At 43.9% G+C, this 18,362-nt stretch overlaps 1 protein-coding gene across 3 annotated transcripts in view; it reads left to right on the forward strand.

The window, feature by feature from the left end:
* Positions 1-18,362, forward strand: part of LOC101950900 (transmembrane protein 263-like) — a 317,383-nt gene that overhangs the window by 37,814 nt on the left and 261,207 nt on the right. For all 3 annotated transcript variants that reach the window (XM_005302228.5, XM_042849190.2, XM_065592813.1), the window contains exon 2: positions 2,723-2,813. In XM_005302228.5, the coding sequence (XP_005302285.1) occupies positions 2,723-2,813 (91 nt within the window). The remainder of the gene's footprint in view (positions 1-2,722; positions 2,814-18,362) is intronic.

Genomic DNA, 18,362 nt, shown 5'->3' on the forward strand with positions numbered 1-18,362 from the left:
ATGCACCCCCTGCTCACGGCTGAACTGTTGAAGCAAAAAAAAAAAAAAGCCGCTCGGACTCCAGGCCAAACTGCCGAGGGAGGGGAAAAAAAGCGGCGCTGCTCCTCCTGCCGCACACCCTGAAGGATCCTGTTGCGCACCCCACTTTGGAGACCACTGTCTTAAGGCATAAATGGGGGGGGGGAGGGGGAAGATGGATTTGGAGCAAGATATTTAAAGATTGCAGGGGGGTAATATATTATGGGAGTCTTCTAAAACCTCATATTAAATATTGTATACTCAGCTACTGCCAGAGTCCAGAATTTCTACCTTTCTCAAAATCTATCCCAGATCCCTGAGGTGAACAAAAGGGACTATCAGGGAACGGGCCTAGCAGCCAAGAACTCCTCGGCATTAATCATGGCTGTGACAGCCTAGTGCAACTTCTCTGGCTCAGTTTCACCCTAATGTAAGCTGGGGTAAATAAAGCTTTACCTCTGTCCCTGGCACGGTTCTTGTGAGGTGTGATTATTTAATGTTTATACAGTGCCTTCACTTGAAGATGTAAGGTGCTATGTAAGTGCTGTTACTAATTACAGCAAATTGCGTGAGGGAATGTATTAACTCAACATTAATGCTGCAAGTAAAAATTGTACAAGTCACAATAGGCAGAAGTCAAGGTTGCAAACACAGTGTTAATATGACAGAGTAGCATACCTTGCCTGTTTTAATAACAGACCCTTTGTGATGTAGTAATATGCAATTTTCTTTTCCTGTCTGTCATGTTAAATCAGTGGCTAAGTAGCTGAGTATTTAAGCTACCTGTTCAACAAGAAGAATGGGAGTAGAAAATAGTGCACCTCTGTTGTAAATTGTGTGTGGGAGCGTACAGAATGTGCAACACTGCAGGGTTAGTCTTAAACTCAATAAGCTGGAAGATGGAAAAGATCATGCAACACAGTAACACTTTCTAGGATTGAATTTTCGAATTGAAAAAAAAATCCACTGCTCATTGGACATAAATGTAAGCATGTTAGCAGCACACCTATGTTTAAGTGAGCCACTGTAAATTTCCAGCCGCATATGTTCATATGTTTGATTAAAAAAAAAATCAAATCTCTTGTTAAATCAAACCCAGTTATTTTCAAAGCGAGCAAAAGCCCAGTTCCCTAATGAGACTCTTGTCCACACTAAACTTCAGATTTCACTTGTTTTTAGTGTAGGCTTGTGCCAAAAATAAAAGAAAATCATGTAGTTAGAATTTTTTGAAAGGGAAGTCTGTATTCTGTATTTTGTTCACTTTCTCATAATATAAAAAGGGATGAAGAGGCTTTGTTTGTTTGTTTTTTGACCTTCAACCAAAAAAGCTTTTAGGCACACGTAAATCATTGGAAATCTCTTATCCAAAAGTGATTTTTTTTTTCTTTTTAAGTTGCATGTGTGAAAAGTGAGAGCAGTTATGGAAACTGTTCTTCAACCTTAACTATAAGTGACTGTCACCAGGGTCCATGATAAATCTGGTAGCCTGGGGCATACTGATGTGAGGTTATGAATATATCAATCATAGGGATTAGAAAGGCCCCTGGACTACTGGTATTGAATTGAGTGCTATGGAAAAGAATCTGGTAAAATGCTATTGTGCTTGAGAATCAGTTTTGTATACTATGTACATGTATAGCTTGGGGTGGGTAATCAAAATTAGCTTTTGATAGTCCACTGGGCTACTAGACTTTAAACTAGCTCACTCAGCCTTGCCTTGAAAATACTTCATGCCCCTTGGCCTCCTTTATGCCTTTTTCATTCTTAGATTATAAAGCCAGGAGGGACCATTGTGATAATCTAGTCTGACATTAAATGGGGAGAGCTCTGAGTTACTACAGAGAATTCTTTCCCGGGTATCTGCCTGGTGGGTCTTGCCTGCATGCTCAGGGTCCAACTGATCGCCATATTTGGGGTCAGGAAGGAATTTCCCCCCAGATCAAATTGATAAGAGACCCTGGGGTTTTTTTGCCTTCCTCTGCAGCATGGGGCACAGGTCACTTGCAAGTTTAAACTAGTGTAAATGGTTTAAATGGTGTAATGTGAAGTCTTTAAACCATGGTTTAAGGACTTCAGTAACTCAGCCAGAGGTTAGGGGGTCTGTTTCAGGAGTGGGTGAGGTTCTGTGGCCTGCAATTGAGCAGGAGTTTAGACTAGACTATTACAATGGTCCCTTCTGACCTTAAAGTCTATGAGCCTGAGACCTCCTATATAAAAGGCCATAGGACTTAAATAATTTCCATTTGAACTAGGACATATCATTTAGAAAGAAATCCAATCTTGATTTTAAAAATTTCCAGTGATGGTGAATCGACTACAGCGCTTGGTAAAATGTTCCAATGGCTAATTACCGTCCCGATTAAAAGTCTGCACCTTATTTCTAGTCTAAGTTGTCTAGCTTCAACTTCCAGTGGTTGGATTTTGGTATAAGTTTGTCTACTAGACTGAAGAGCTCCTAATCAAATTTCTTCTCTTCACATAGTACTTCTATACTGTGATCAACTCACTTCACTTAACTTCTCCGGCTGAGTTTCACCGTAATGTAAACTGGGGTAAATAAAACGTTACCTCTCTCCCTCCTCTTTGTTAAGCTAAATAGATTGAGCCCCTTGAGCCTTTCACTATAAAGCATATTTTCCAATCCTCAATCCTTCTTGTGGTGGATCTTCTAAAATTAACTCCTCCTTGCTGTTCTTTCCTATAGGGTCCCAGCTTGGAAACGCAGATGGTGGAAGATGAAGCTGAGACAACCAGTGAAGAACTGCCCCCTCATCTGCGGGAGGAGCCTCCTGAAGGTACAGTACCACCACTAGGATGAGCTCCTTGTAACCGATTGGGAGACTGTTCCTCATTGGCCAATACAGTTTTCCTGACACAGGGCCTTTCTGTCTTGAAGGGCGGGTAAGAACCTTTGCTAATGCTGACAGCTGAGTTTGGCCTCTCGGCAGGAGCTTCTATTCAAAGAAAGCTGCACATGTTGAAGCACGTATACTGTCAGGGCCGGCTCCAGGCACCAGTTTACCAAGCAGGTGCTTGGGGCGGCCACTTTGGAGAGGGGCGGCACGTCCAGCTGTTCGGCGGCAATTCGGTGGACGGTCCCTCACTCCTGCTCGGAGCGAAGGACCTCCCGCCGAATTGCCGCCGCAGATCGCGATTGCGGCTTTTTTGTTTGTTTGGGTTTTTTTTGTTTGTTTGGCTGCTTGGGGCAGCCAAAACCCTGGAGCCGGCCTTGTGTACTGTTACCCAAAAAGTCCAGTTTCTACATGAGGATGTCTGCAGTGGAGCTGGAAGGTGCAATTTCCAGCTCAAGTAGACATACACACACTACTCTGAGCTAGTGTGCTAAAAATAGAAATGTAGCCATAACAGCGCAAGCAGTGGGAGGGGCTAGCAGCCCTGAGCATGTACCTATGGTTTCAGACGGGATTATACTTGGGCAGCTAGCCCTCCTGTCACTCACACCTCTGCGACTATGAGTACATTTTCAGACAGGATTGTAGATACGTACTCAGAGTGGGTAGGCCCTCCTGCCGCTTGCTCTATTGTGGTTACACTTCTATCTTTAGTGCACTGGCTCAATCAGAGCTAGCATGGGCTTATCTGCTCAATGTGACAGTTACAACTTTCAACTCCAGGTTAGACATACCCTCTGAAAATAAGGCTTCTGATTTAAAATTGTCCTGCTTGTGGACCGAGGAAAACTAGTTCCTATCTTGTCTTATTTGTGATTTACTGTAATCATGGGGAAAACTTCCTTAGTAGGTTATCTGCTGTCTCTCCTTGCCTCTTTCTGCAGTATCCTGTTATATGAACCATCCCCAGTGCAGAATAATCAAATCCAGGTTTTATAGGTTTGCCAGATTTTTTTTTTCTTTTTGCCATTTCTTGGAAACTGGTTTAGCAGTCTGAGGAAGAGGCTGTCAGTCAGCAGGAGGATCAGAAATGCCAATTTTAATTAAAAACCTCATTTCCAATTATGTGGCCTGGATTATACAGGGAACAAATCTCTTCTCACTGTCTGAATGTTTCCAATGCTGTGCTGAGCAAAATAGGTGCTGCTTTCCTTTGAATAGAAGCTGCGAACACTGCAGCACATATGATTCATCTCTAGCTTTTACTTGTCTTCAATTCAGTGACTTTTTAAAAATACAATTATTCATAATCTCTCTGGAAGGCTTAACCCAGAAAGCGCTGAGCTCTTATTAACAATTTACTATTAAAATTGAGGGTCTCTAGCCTGTCAGATGTCAATGGGAACATAAACCCTTTTATTTTGTACTTCTGATTACTTTTCTTAAAGGGAAGAGCCCATCTTTTGTGTAGGCGACGCAGTGATAGTCACAGTCTCAAAGGAGATTTGTACTGGGTGGAATAGCTCTGTCACCTCTTGCTCAGCATTCCTGCTGTAGCTTCCTTGTTGAGTGCCAAGCACTGGTTCTCCTGCCTTGCATGCTCTGCTGGTTCTTTACCAGTAGATTGTAATATGGAGGTAGGTGCAACGCTGACTTCTCCAGGTCCTCTTCCTACTGCTACCTTAAACTTTCAAGGTACTGGGACCAGGTGGAAGGGCTGTGAATTCTCATACTGTATTTAAGTTGATGACTAAATGGATTTTTAACTACATAATATATGAGGATTGCTGTTCCTTTGGCCACAATATTACTTCTTTGTGGAACCAGTGGGGATCCTGGTGTATTGCCAGCTGTGAGGCCATCAAACTATCAGATATGATGGTGTTTCTGTGAAATAGAAATGCAGTCAATGATTTCTTGTGATGGCTGTAACATCTGAATGGTCACCAAAAGGCACCTGAATGCTTGTTTCTTTTTTGCCTCGAATCTGCAAGCTCTCTGGAGCTTTAGAATTATTGGTGGGTTAACAGAGGGCTGTCTGTCTGGCCTTTTAGTCTTTGGGACAGTGTTTTGAACCTAAGTGAGGGAAATGTAATGGTCTCATCTCTGTCTGTAATAAGGTTAAGCCAGGACGCAACCACCACACATCATGGGGGTAAGGATCTCAGTTACTGCTCTGAGTCAGGTTTAAAGTGAATTTAAAGACTGAATAATCCTCAAATGGTGAAACATAGGATGTCATCTTTTCACATCAATGTTACAATACAGTAGGGTTACCATATTTAAAAAATAAAAAAAGAGGACACTCCACTGGGCCCTGGCCCCGCCCCTTTCCCACCCTCGGCCCCGCCCCAACTCTGCCCTTTCTCCGCCCATTCCCCGCCCATTCCCCAAAATCCCTGCCCTAACTCCCCCTCCTCCCTCCCAGCCATGCGAAAAGGGCTGCCCAAGCGCTACCGGCTTCATGGTTTGCCGGGCAGCCTCCAGACCCTGCGCCCCCGGCTGGCGCTTCCCCAGCACAGCTGGAGCCCGGGAGGGGAAGCGCCCAGCCGGGAGCGCAGGGTCTGGAGGCTGCCCGGCAAACCATGAAGCCGGTAGTGCTCAGGCTTCGGGCAGCCCCCTTGCCTCCGGACCCTGTGCCCCCGGCCGGGCACTTCCCCTCCCGGGCTCCAGCTGCTCTGATCCTCCCCTGACTCTTCGGCTCTGTTTAAGAGCCGAGCTGCCTGAGCCAGCGCTACCGGCTTCGGGCAGCTCCCGTGCCTCCGGACCCTGCGCCGCCGGAGCAGAGCAGCTGGAGCCCGGGAAGGGAAGTGCCCGGCCGGCGGCTCAGGGTCCCGAGGCACGGGGGCTGCCCGAAGCCGGTAGCGCTGGCTCGGGCAGCTTGGCTCTTAAACAGAGCCGAAGAGTCAGGGGAGGATCAGAGCAGCTGGAGCCCGGGAGGGGAAGTGCCCAGCCGGGGGCGCAGGGTCTGGAGGCTGCCCGGCAAACCATGAAGCCGGTAGTGCTCGGGCTTCGGGCAGCCCCCATGCCTCCGGACCCTGCGCCCCCGGCCGGGCACTTTCCCTCCCAGGCTCCAGCTGCTGTGCTCCTCCCCTGACTCTTCGGCTCTGTTTAAGAGCCAAGTTGCCCGAGCCAGCGCTACGGGCTTCAGGCAGCCCCCTTGCCTCCGGACCCTGCGCCGCCGGAGCAGAGCAGCTGGAGCCGGGGAGGAGAAGTGCCTGGCCGGCGGCTGGGGTCCGGAGGCAAGGGGGCTGCCCGAAGCTGGTAGCACAGGCTCAGGCAGCTTGGCTCTTAAACAGAGCCGAAGTCTGAGTCAGGGGAGGAGCAGAGCAGCCGCGGGAGAGGAAGTGCCCGTCCGTATTTTTCCCGGACATGTTCGGCTTTTTGACAATTCCCCCCGGACGGGGGTTTGATTGCCAAAAAGCCGGACATGTCCGGGAAAAACCGGACATGTGGTAACCCTACAATACAGGGAATACATTTTGCAGCTTTCACCATACCTGGCCTTTGACCAGTGACTTCATTCTCCTGAAGCAATTAATGTAAGGCTTGTGATAAAATGTTTGGTCAAGAAACTTGCAAGAGAAGCCTTTTGCATTTGCCTGTCATCCAGCTAGGTTGAAGGGTGATAGAAAAACATGTAATGCTGGCAGCTATATTTCATCTTGAGTGCACTGTTGAGCAGTCTAGGATAAGCACATGTTCTCCAGCTCTTTCCATCATTGCTGATAGTAGGACAGAAATGTATTGGGGATGATGTGACAGGTGAAATACTCAACAGGTAAACAATAAGGGCAGTAGATACGTCCCTTGTCTTAAATACTGAGCTCCAAGCCTACCTTTGATTTGTAAAGTGCAATTAAATGTAGCAAAATGAGAGGGATGGATCCTCAGGATGCTGAATATCTATCCTCTTCTGTGCTGTCCTCTGGGAAGCAAAGGAGAGGTGGAAAAACTGCCATAAAATAAACCATAGGATTGTGCTGGGGTTACAGGTGGTCCTGTATGTTGGTGAAATTAAGCAAGCTCTGTTCATTCACAGGCTGTGGTTCTAACAATATACACCTGCTATACTTATTACAGAGATTCTGGGAGATGGCAAAAGAGCTTAGCTACAAGAGCCATTACAAGAATGGCATACAATAAGAATAGATCTTTGAAGTTCTTTTAATAGAAGATGCAATTAAGCACCATCTCCTTGCAGTCATTCTTTTATTGCTGCCTGTTCCTCTTGATAACATTTTCCCAGTTAAATCAAATGCTTTGCAAAAAATACAGTAAATTATGTTGTAACTGTGCTGCTCTCTTGTTTCCTGGCATCTATGAATTGGAGACAGTGTCTGTTCGCCTTCTTATAATGAGCACAAGGGACGGCAGGCTTTCCAGAGTGTTTGCTCTTTTGGCTCAGACCAGTATTTCACTAAGTTGCATCATAGTGACTTCAGTTTCCAGACTGTGAAGTGCATTTAATCTCATCCTGGAGGGAGGGGAATTGGAAGGTACTGTACTATATGTAAAGATAAAGTAAAATCAAAAGCTGGTCCTACAGGGGTTGTATTGTGTTTCTGAATAATACTGTAGCGCACTCCTCTGCAAATGCAGGACTTTAACTCATTTGGTTTTACTCTCTTGTCTTTCCAGTACCCTCAGTGACTAGAACAGAGCTGTCTAGCAACAAAGCACCTTTTCTCATGCATATGAGTTTCACAAGTGCAACATGAGTAGGGAAAAGCTTAATTTCAAATGGTGACATTAAAACTACTTTTATCTTGGATAAGCTTACATAAGTGTGATGAGTAATATAGTGTTGCTCTGCTTTCTAATGTCCCTCTGTCAGCCTGATAACATTTGAGGCATTAAAATATTCCTATAGTGTATAGTTGCAAATAAATCACATAAAGAAGAAATTTTGGATACGCCAGCTAAGGTAATTGTCTAGGGGTATGTTCACACTTAACACTACATATGCCAACGGGAAGGCTTCTCCCGTTGCTATAGGTAATCTACCCATCCAAGAGGTGGTAGCTAGGTTGACAGAAGAATTCTTCCATTTACCTAGTGCTGTTGACACCAGGGATGAGATCGGTATAGCTGCATCTCTCAGAGGTGTGGATTTTTTTACACCAATGAGAGATGTAGATATACCAATGTAAGTTCCTAGTTTAGACCAGGCCTAGGTTAGAAATTGTTAAGGGGGGTTTCTATCCTTAACCAAGCTCCAGTATGTACTATTAATATTTCATATTTTTTTGATAATGCTATTGTTAACTTCTGTTTTACTTGTGCACTCTGTTGTAGGTGACTGTATATATTTTAGCTTGTGATGAAAGATGACCCTACTACTGACTATATCAATACACCCTTTTTACTTGAGTTCAAATGGAGAATGATGTAAGAGTGTTTTGTTAAGGATAGCAAAGGACTGGATTAAGGTCAGGCCCCTAGTATGATATCAAAGTTTATTACTCTTGCAAAATTAAACCTGCCAAAAGGCAGAGAGCAAACGTTCTCACCAGACACCAATTTTAAGGTTTTTGTTGAGAATTCCTTGTGTAGACACATGAGGGCGCTGCATGCTTAATAATGCAGCAGTTGCCAAATCTGTCCAGTCCTTTTTCTCCCAGGGGCTGCTTTGGAGAAAATGTTCTTATAGGTTCTGGTGACGAAATCTGTGATGTCAGACGTTTTAGATACCTTGCTCGCTTCCTTGGATGGGGGTGAGATAAAGTATTTAGTCCTACAAACTGCTCTGTGGTACTACATGGGTGGCTTTATCAGCCCCCTCAATTTTAGGGGATTGGCACTAGTATGCCTAGCAGTCTTTTACCTTTTGACTTCATGCTACCTCCTTTTTTTCATCTCCTTACTCTTTGATCTGGTCCATATCCTATGTAATAAGGGCCTTTAGTAAAGGGTTAATGATGGTAACTTGCATTGTATGAAGTGCTTCTCACCCTGATGGTGCGCTAAATCCAGTATACAGCAGTTCAGAGGACTTGACAGAACCTAGCAATGAAGGTCAGCAAATTCTGGAGTGTAACAAGTTTGTTTTAAAGGCAGCCCCCTGTTTTGCTCTGGTCACCTGGTGACCTGTCCTACTTCTGGGCTGTCTGTTGTGGCATGTTAAACTGTGGGAACATAAAGCTATAAATTAGATATAGCATGTTTTAACCTTAATACTGGTGGGTCCTGTCTGACTGCAAGGCTGCATTATTGGTTATGACAGTAGTAGGAGGAGCCCCATTGGCCCCCCCGTTGGAAGTTTATAAACCAATTGTTCTCCTCTGATGGAGGTTTGAGATCTTTGTAAGTAGTAAACACTAAAGTTCTTATTACCAAACTGTTTGGAGGAGATGGCCCTAAAGTGTGAGCAGGGCCGGCTCCAGGCACCAGCTTACCAAGCAGGTGCTTGGGGCGGCCACTTCGGAGAGCGGCGGCACGTCCAGCTGTTTGGCGGCAATTTGGCGGACGGTCCCTCACTCCTGCTCGGAGCGAAGGACCTCCCGCCGAATTGCCACTGCAGATCACGATCGCAGCTTTTGTTTTTGTTTTTGTTTTGTTTGGCTGCTTGGGGCGGCCAAAACCTTGGAGCCGGCCCTGAGTGAGTCTAGTATCTGAACCATCTGTGTTTCTCTGCACCATAAGTTCCATTCCAGGCAGACAACTTCATCTCTTCTAAGGCAGACACACTGAATTCTATTTAGTTCATTTTAGGAGGGTTCTTTTGAATGAAAACTTCTAAAAACTAGGTCCCATCAGCTCTGCATGGTTATCATAGATCAGGGCTGGCCAAACTGTGGCTTGTGAGCCGCATGCAGCTCTTTTACAGTTAAAGTGCGGCTTGCTGAGCCCCCCATGCACCCCCTCCCCAACTGTCTCCCTACCAGACTGGGCAGGGGGAGATCGGTGCATCCGCCCTATGGTAGAGTGGTGGGACTGGGGGCTTCTGCCCTGAGGTGAGGTGGTTGGACTAGAGGCTTCTGCACTGCAGTGAAGGAAGTTTAATGGCTTTAGCCCTTTAAGGGGGTTTCAGGGCAGAAGCTCCGGTCTTGCTCCGCAGGGCAGGTTGTGCGTCTTGTGACTCTTGAACTTCTGAAGATTATTGTATGTGGCTTGGCGGGTCAGTAAGTTTGGCCACTCCTGTCATAGATCCTGGAAGACTTACTGTTGAACAAGGTGTGACAGCAGGGACTTTCTCAAAACTTACCCTCACCTACTGTGCTGCAATATGCTGAGCACTGTTTGCTTGCTGCCACTACCTAAAAAGTAGCTGCATTTCATTAGTTCCATGTGTACCCCAGCACCAAAATGTATTTGAGCCTATTTACCACAGGGGCACATGGTATGGTGCGTGAGGGATCCTTCAGGAGAAAAGTGCTACACCAATGTGCAGTAGTGTTTATTGCAGCAGGATATAAATAGCTGATGTTAGGCTCTAGGACCAGATTTAAAACTATCCTCCATTCCATGGATGCGTATTTGACAGCTACTGACTTTTATTGTAGAATAAAGATGTGGGGGTTAAGATGTGATATTTTATCTCACTTGCAGTACATGTGGTAGCCAAGTGTATCTAAGCATCAGGGTGTTTCCTATGCCCTTGCAGCAGGACCGAACTCTCTCTTGTTTGTTGGTATATGGATCAACAGGGGCACTTTCACAGCTGAGTTTTACAGCGCGTATGATTACTGTCTTTGGGTATATGTGCATAAATTTTGATGGGCTAGGCCATGTTTTTTCTGGAAACAGTGGACTCTGGGTATTACCTTGAGGATCAGAGAGCTCTGAAAGGGCCAGCCACATGCTCAGTTTCAACTTTAGACCTAAATATTTTGGCTATATAGGTAACTTCTGTTAGGTTCTGACCACTGCTTTATGCATTTAAATCCAGGGACTGTTGTGCATCTAGAATATTGCTCTAGCCAGTCTCTCTATTTGCAGTCACCGAGACAAATTAACTGTATGGGCTTTTCTCCTCTTTTTACCCCTAGCACTGCAGTGTCTGCCCTGGAGACGAACTTTTACCAGGAGACCAAATGGTCATAGCTTTAAATCCCATACCAGGAGTGCTCCAAAGATAAGCCACACTAGAGTCTCAGTCCTGCTACCTGCAAGTTTTTTGTCTTACTTTTAAAGCATGGTATAAAAAAGTCCCTAAAGGTGACCCCTGGGGTATCCAAATGGTTGTGATGTGGTTCCCTCTAAAGAAGTTCCTATTTGTACCAGCTGCCAGTTTCCCTTCAAGTGATCTATATTAAGACCTGTACCATAATCTTTGTTTAGCTAATCTAAAGAATTAAACCTTATTAAAATGCCTTGTGAGACTGAGTGTTTCATCCACTGCCTTCAGTTAGTCTGCTACGTAACTGTTTTCAGTCATGCTCTGGCAAGTCAGTTAAGCAAAACCACATCTTTTGTAAAGCCGTACTGGGCTGCCATCAGTCAATTACGCTTTCCAAGGTTCTGTCCAACTAAATCTCTGACAATGGCATCTTTTTTGCACTGTAGATCTTAAACCAACTGCTTGGTTGTTGGCTACAGCTTCTGCTTTTTTTGTGTTTATGGCTAGTGGAAAACCTTTTGCCCTAAGTTACGTCCATGAAGCCCCAAGGGGGAGAAAGAATGATCTTGTGGTTAAGATAAAGGGCTGAGAATTGGGAGACCTGTAATCTGTTCCTGGTTATACCAGTGACTTACTGTGTGGTTTTGGACAAGTTACTTCCCTTCTCTGAAAATCAATTCCCCCCCTCCCCCATAAAAGGAGAATAACAACAATTCTTATTTATCTTTGGCTTCAGTACTTCCTCCATCTTCCCCCCCTCCCCCCACCGCACCCCCAACAGACTTCGCTGATTTCTCTGCTGTCCTCCAAAATAGTTCGTGTGTCTGCAGAGAGAACTGACCTAGAGCATCAGCCCCACCCTCCACATGGGGTCTGCCTTAACATTTTTTGCCAGGCTTGTAAAACATTTTAACATCAATCTAGCCCAGGGGTAGGCAACCTATGGCACGTGTGCCGAAGGCGGCACGTGAGCTGATTTTCAGTGGCACTCTCACTGCCCGAGTCCTGGCCACCGGTCCGGGGAGCTCTGCATGTTAATTTAATTTTAAATGAAGCTTCTTAAATATTTAAAAAACCTTATTTACTGTACATACAATAATAGTTTAGTTATATGTTATAGACTTATAGAAAAAGACCTTCTAAAAACGTTAAAATGTATTACTGGCATGCGAAACCTTAAATTAGAGTGAATAAATGAAGACTTGGCACACCACTTCTGAAAGGTTGCCGACCCCTGATCTAGCCTATGCACCTCCTATCCTGCTTCCTTTTATTTTAAAGGCAGCCAAGATATTCTTTTATGTTTCCCGGTTCCCCAACGGTCAGCTGTACTTCCGCATGCTTTATTTCACTACACTTCTTGATGAGCTCTTTTTGGTATTTTTAATTTCAGATTGTTTTTAGATTCTTGGTGTAGTGCCCGCTTGGTGTTATTGCAGTAATAGACTTATCATCGACAGCATGAACTTCCAGTTCAGCAGCCATATTACACTCTCTCCTAGAAACAGCATGAATGTTGTTTAAATTCTTGGCTTCGTTTTCTCTCTCAGCCCTACTCTTGCTTCTACTTCTCCTGGTCTCATATGGTGTAATGAGATGTTACTTTGGCTGCTCAACAACTCTCTCTCCAGCCCACACCATGTCAAGTTTTCCCCTGAAGGTGTTCATACTCTGCCCATTCTACATGTATACTCATGGTTTGCCTTCGTACAGTATTTATGGGAAATATGCATCATCGAAATGTAAAGGAATTTCAAGTGGAAGAGCCAGTAGGAACTTCTGTCAGAGGTTCTCTTCTTTAGACCGAAAATAAATCTTTCTAGTTATTAGTAAATGGTTCTGGGAATGAGTCTATTTAAAAAAAAAAAAAAAAAGTACCTCCGGTCATATCTGTTTCGTATGGCATGGGACCAAATCTTATTCCATAATTAAAGTGACAGTCTATGTTTTGTACTTTAAAATGTGTAAAATCTGAATGTGTGGATGGGATGTATATCACAAATAACAGATATTTGCACACACAGAATTTTCAAGTTCGGCACCAAAATAAATGTAACTTGATTTCTCGCATGTGCTAAGCACTAATAAGTTCTGCTGCAGTTAATAGAAGCAGCAGATGCTCAGTGTCCGAAAATCAAGCTAAGCACCTGTTGCTCCCATTGACTTCAATGGAATTTGTGGGCACTTATCCATCTGTGAGAAATCAAATGGCTTTTATTTAGATGCCCAAATATGGATTTAGTTGCCTAATTTTAGATACCCAGGTGTGAAAGGTATGGGAAGGGCAATATGTATTGTTTTCATCACAAAGATTTTTTGCAAATGGAAATGCACAAAGTTCACTTCATCCACCTCTTCAGATGCAGCCACATCTGGTACAAATGAGCACAACTGTTTAACGGCTGCAGCAATAACACACCTCAACAGTTTATTCTTCCTATTCTAATTTTAGGGAAGCAGAATTTAATCACTTGATCTAGTATTTATCTTGGGCACTAGGATTAATATTACCCTTGCTTTTGTTTGTTTTTCTTTAAATGCCAAATGAGTGTTAGTGACTACAAGTGGCCAGGGCCTCTTGGCTTTCTCTCTTCCCTACGCTATTGCATTATCTAAAAGAAGACACCTCTGCCACTTTGGTGCTCCTTGACACCAGCGTGGCATGTAGGTTTGGTATAGAGTTGGAGGGCAGTGCACGACCTTCTGAGTCATCTGCAGCACTTTTTGCAGTACTCTGGGTTTTTATTGGTGGTCTCCAATACTGACCTGACCTCTGCTTACCTTGTAGAATTCTAACAAAATCATGTCCAAGGTAATATAACAGCAGGCCAAAAGAACACTGAGAAAATGGTCATGAAAAGTCATTTGGTTTTCACACTGTTAAATACGCTTACAAAACAATAGAATTTTTGTAAAAAATAGTTAAATGTTAGATCTTACCCTCGTAGCGTAACATTTCACGAATTGTGGAATAGTCTCCCAAAGAAAGAGATGGAAGCAACGTCGCTTGAGACATTTAAAAACAAATTCTACAATGCGTTAGAAAATGTAACGTAGGGTGCAACCTTGCACTAGCAACTAGATGGCGATGTAATAAAGCTTTTATCGATCTCTACTTTCTCTGAATCTCTGACTACTGATAGGAATAAGATGTTTTTCTAATGATGTGTGGAGGATGCTCTAAAAGCATATTAGTGGGCTTCTCTGACCTAACGTTTTGGAATTGTCATCTCCTATCCACTCCATTTCCCACACTTTGCCTGCCTGTCTCTGTCTGCTAAGAGACAAGTTAGCTAATGCTGAGTTTTTAATATTCCCCTCTGCCTACTGGGGTGTGTACTCTTACTGTCACTAGCATACTTAATATTGCAGTCGTCATTACCTGAAATCTGAAACTCAACATGGGGATTATCTGTCTCCTGTCACAACATTTTTTGGTGGTTTATATTTTTGTATTTTGCTTGGCACTGAATTAAAGTCTGCGTCCTCTGTAGAGCCTGCAAAAAGCAAACAAAGTGAGAATCGTTTTCTTGCCCTGTATAAACTGATTTTAATATGAAATTTAAAGATTAAAATGGTCACACCAGAAACTCCTGGCCTGTAACAAGGGCCAGGATCTGGGATTCTTAAGTCAATATTGCAGCAGGTTGGAAATTAGCTTACAAGTGGAAGAAGAACTTGATCATTTAGAATTGTCATTACTTTCCAGCACCAGTGTGTGACCTGCAGCTTGTGAGGTAATCCATATAAGTGTGGTCTCTCCAAAGGATGCAACTGATGAGCAGTTTATAATGTGTCTGTGTAAACTTGTCACTAAAATAGCTAGTTAGTATCTATCAAGAATCTACTAGAGAGAAGCAAGTGCTCATATTGACTACTACTAGTTTCATTTTTCTGACAACTGAACTTTATCATAAAAAATTAAATTGACCCATGCTAAGGTTAAACACCAATGCTACTATTTTCTTGTTTCTTCCTGATATGCATTTATCTTCCAGAGAGTTCCTGCATTTCTTGGCTCCAAACACACCATCATTATGTCTTATTGTCTAAATAATTATATTTGGTTAGGCCAACCGTTGGTATGTAGAGGGATATGGGACTACAGTTGAATAGAATGTGTAAGGAACCACCTACTTAATTATATTAAATGCCAAAAAAATCCCACCCCGTACTGACTAAATGTTAAGACCACACTGTTAAAATCAGGACACTGGGAAATGCAAAGTAAGGTTCCAATTTAACACCATCGTTGGCTGTGCTGCTTGTACTGTGCATTTTATAGCCTGATGTTATGTTACAATATTGCAGGTTTTTGCATTTAACACCTTGGTGGGTGTTTTACTTTAAATAACAAAAAAGAAAAAATTCAGAGAACTTTAGCGGTGAAGCTTGTAAGTGTCTTGATCCAGAGCTATCAAACTTGTGGACCTCACGTGATCTTACAGTGGAGTCGTCTCTGTAATAATTTTTCAGATTTGAAAAACATCTTATGTTTTCCATGGAGAATAATTTATTTAGGGGCATACATAGGGTATAATGGGATGTGATTAAAAAAGGGAAATGGCTATATATCAATGAATATGTCTTGCCTATGAGATCGATTGGGCTGTGGTACATCATCATAAGAGAATAATAGAAGTCTCATCACTTGGGATGGTAATTGAGAATGTGGTGATAAGTCAAATTCAGCTACACTTAATTTCCTCAGATTTCTTTGCTCCATATCATTGTGAACTGAGACCAGAATATGGAACAGAGGCTGTATGAGCAGGGTTTATTTTAAAATGTCATACGTTTATCTCTTTGGGTATGTCTGCACCGCAATGTAAGCACTGGATTAGTGGGATTCAAATCTGTGAATCCTGGGTTTGTAAGCCCAGGGCTAGATTGTCCACATTTTTCGGTGACCTTCAGTTAAGAATTTCTGGCCTGGGCCCCAGACCCAGACTCCAGTGTCCACAAAGCAGTACGCAGACCTGAGTCAAGTATCAGAGGAGTAGCCGTGTTAGTCTGTATCCACCAAAACAACGAGGAGTCCGGTGGCACCTTAAAGACTCACAGATTTATTTGGGCACAAGCTTTCGTGGGTAAAAAACCCACTTCTTCAGATCAGGGCCGGCTCTAACTTTTTTGCCGCCCCAAGCAAAAAAAGAGTGCCGCCCTCTATAGCGCCGCCATAACACACCCCCTCAGCACCGTGCTGCCACACCCCCCCCCCCCGCGCGGAGCGCCGCACCGCCGAACCCCCCCAGCGCCGCGCTGCCAAATCCCCCCCAGCCCCCCACGGAGTGCTGCACTGCCGAACCCCCCCCAGCCCCCCGCGGAGCACCCCCCACCTCCCCGGAGCGCCGCTGCTGAATCTGCCACACACCCCCAGCCGCCAAAACAAAAACAACCCCCCACCCCCTCCCAAAAAACAAAAAACCCCCTCCACCCCAAGATTGGCCGCCCCTTACCAGGTGCCGCCCCAAGCACGTGCTTGGTCGGCTGGTGCCTGGAGCCGGCCCTGCTTCAGATGCATGGAGTGAAAAATACAGATACTTGGTATTGACATCTCTTCATCAATTATTGGGAGTGGACCACATCCACCCTGGACTGAATTGGCCTTGTCAACACTGGTTCTCCACTTGTAAGGTAACTCCCTTCTCTTCATGTGTCAGTATATTTATGCTTGTATCTGTAATTTTCACTCCATGCACCTGAAGAAGTGGGTGCTTTCCCCACGAAAGCTTATGCCCAAATAAATCTATTAGTGTTTAAGATGCCACCTGAGTCAAACTGCCATATCCTAAGCTTCCTAGCACCCTCCCCAACGATACCAATATGGAAGACTCGAACTGGCTGATGCCGCTCATGACTCTCAGTATAGGCGCTGATGCCTCCTGTGTATACCGGCGGTTCTGGAGCAGGGTGACTAGCACGTGCAGACCTGTCATGACCAGCAATGGGTTCAGAACTTCCGCATGAAAAAAGCTACATTTTTGGAGCTTTGTAAGCTGCTTTCTCTGACCCTCCAGCATCATGATGCATGTATGAGGGTAGCCACACTGGTCCAGAAGCAGGTTGCTATCACCATCTGAAAGCTGGCTACTGCGGACTGCTCCAGTCTGTTGCTAATCAGTTTGGCATTGAAAGGCAACTGTCCATAAAGTGTGGCAGAGGTTTCTGAGGCAGTCAGGTGTGTGATTTACCTAAAGTTGCTGAGCATAAATGATATCTCTGAAGTAATTGCTGGCTTTGAGAGAATGGGGTTTCCAAAGTGCGCCGGGGCCATTGCTGGGACTCATGCCCATAGTTTGCCCTCCTCAAGGACATATACATAAACTGCAAAGGATACCTGAGACACTCTGTACCTCAAAGTAGCACCATGGAACCCCCATATTTGCCATGGAGATATGATTATGATATTTTTGTACAAAGTATGCCTTTATACAAAGTATGCCTTCGTTTATTGAACATTAATATCCTGTTTGGACTGCATGTACTATCATTGAATGTGAATATTACTATATGTTACTGAAATATCTTGTGAGGTTAGAAACACCAACAACCAGCCTTTCAGTTACAACTTTTGCCTTGGTTTATGAAACCATGTCCTGATCTCAGAGAACCTGATGAAAGAAAGTTTAATAACACTCTCAACAGGTATAGAATGGTGGATGAATGTGTTTTTGGTGGACTGAAATCCCATTGGTGCTGTTTACATACCGGTTTTTGGATTCAAGTGTCATCAGTGCTGTCCACGTTATTGTGGTTTGCTCACTGTCATTGTGAAGCCAAAGGTGAGCCATTTTTCCCCTGAATGGACCTATGACAGTAATGGATTGCTGAATTGGTACACTCAACCAGAAAGTGAACCTATCATACCTGGAGCAGGAGGCACCCATGCATGGGCCAATAGAAGAGGGAGACTAGTATGTTTATGAATGTTATGTAGAATGATTATAGTAAATGAGGTACTGTCACATCATGCAGTGAAGTGGGGGGGTAGTTACATATTTTAGTTATGGATGAGAGGATGGCTTATGAACTGGGGGTGAGGATTGATGTACATTGTACTTATTGGTAACATGACTGCTTATGAAATGGGGAGGGGGGCATGTGACAAAAACTATGGACTGATGTAAATAAATGTACTGAGAAATTGGGTACAACTTTAGTAGTCCCTTATGTGTTTGTTTATTATTTGAAATATGCATTATATGATGTGATGCAGTGATGGTAATAGTTTCTTAATCAAATAAAAGCCTTTATTTTTTTTGAACATGGATGTATTATTGTACATAAAATATATTAAACCATTGCCAGGCAAGCCAGCTGCCATTAGCACACCAAAACACCAGTAATAAACCAACACCAAAACCATTAATGAAATAGTGTATAAACTGAACATTTAACAGTGCAAACACTGTTGACCAGTATCAAAA

Source organism: Chrysemys picta, chromosome 4, assembly GCF_011386835.1.
Source record: "Chrysemys picta bellii isolate R12L10 chromosome 4, ASM1138683v2, whole genome shotgun sequence".
In the NCBI taxonomy this organism is placed as follows: domain Eukaryota; kingdom Metazoa; phylum Chordata; order Testudines; family Emydidae; genus Chrysemys; species Chrysemys picta.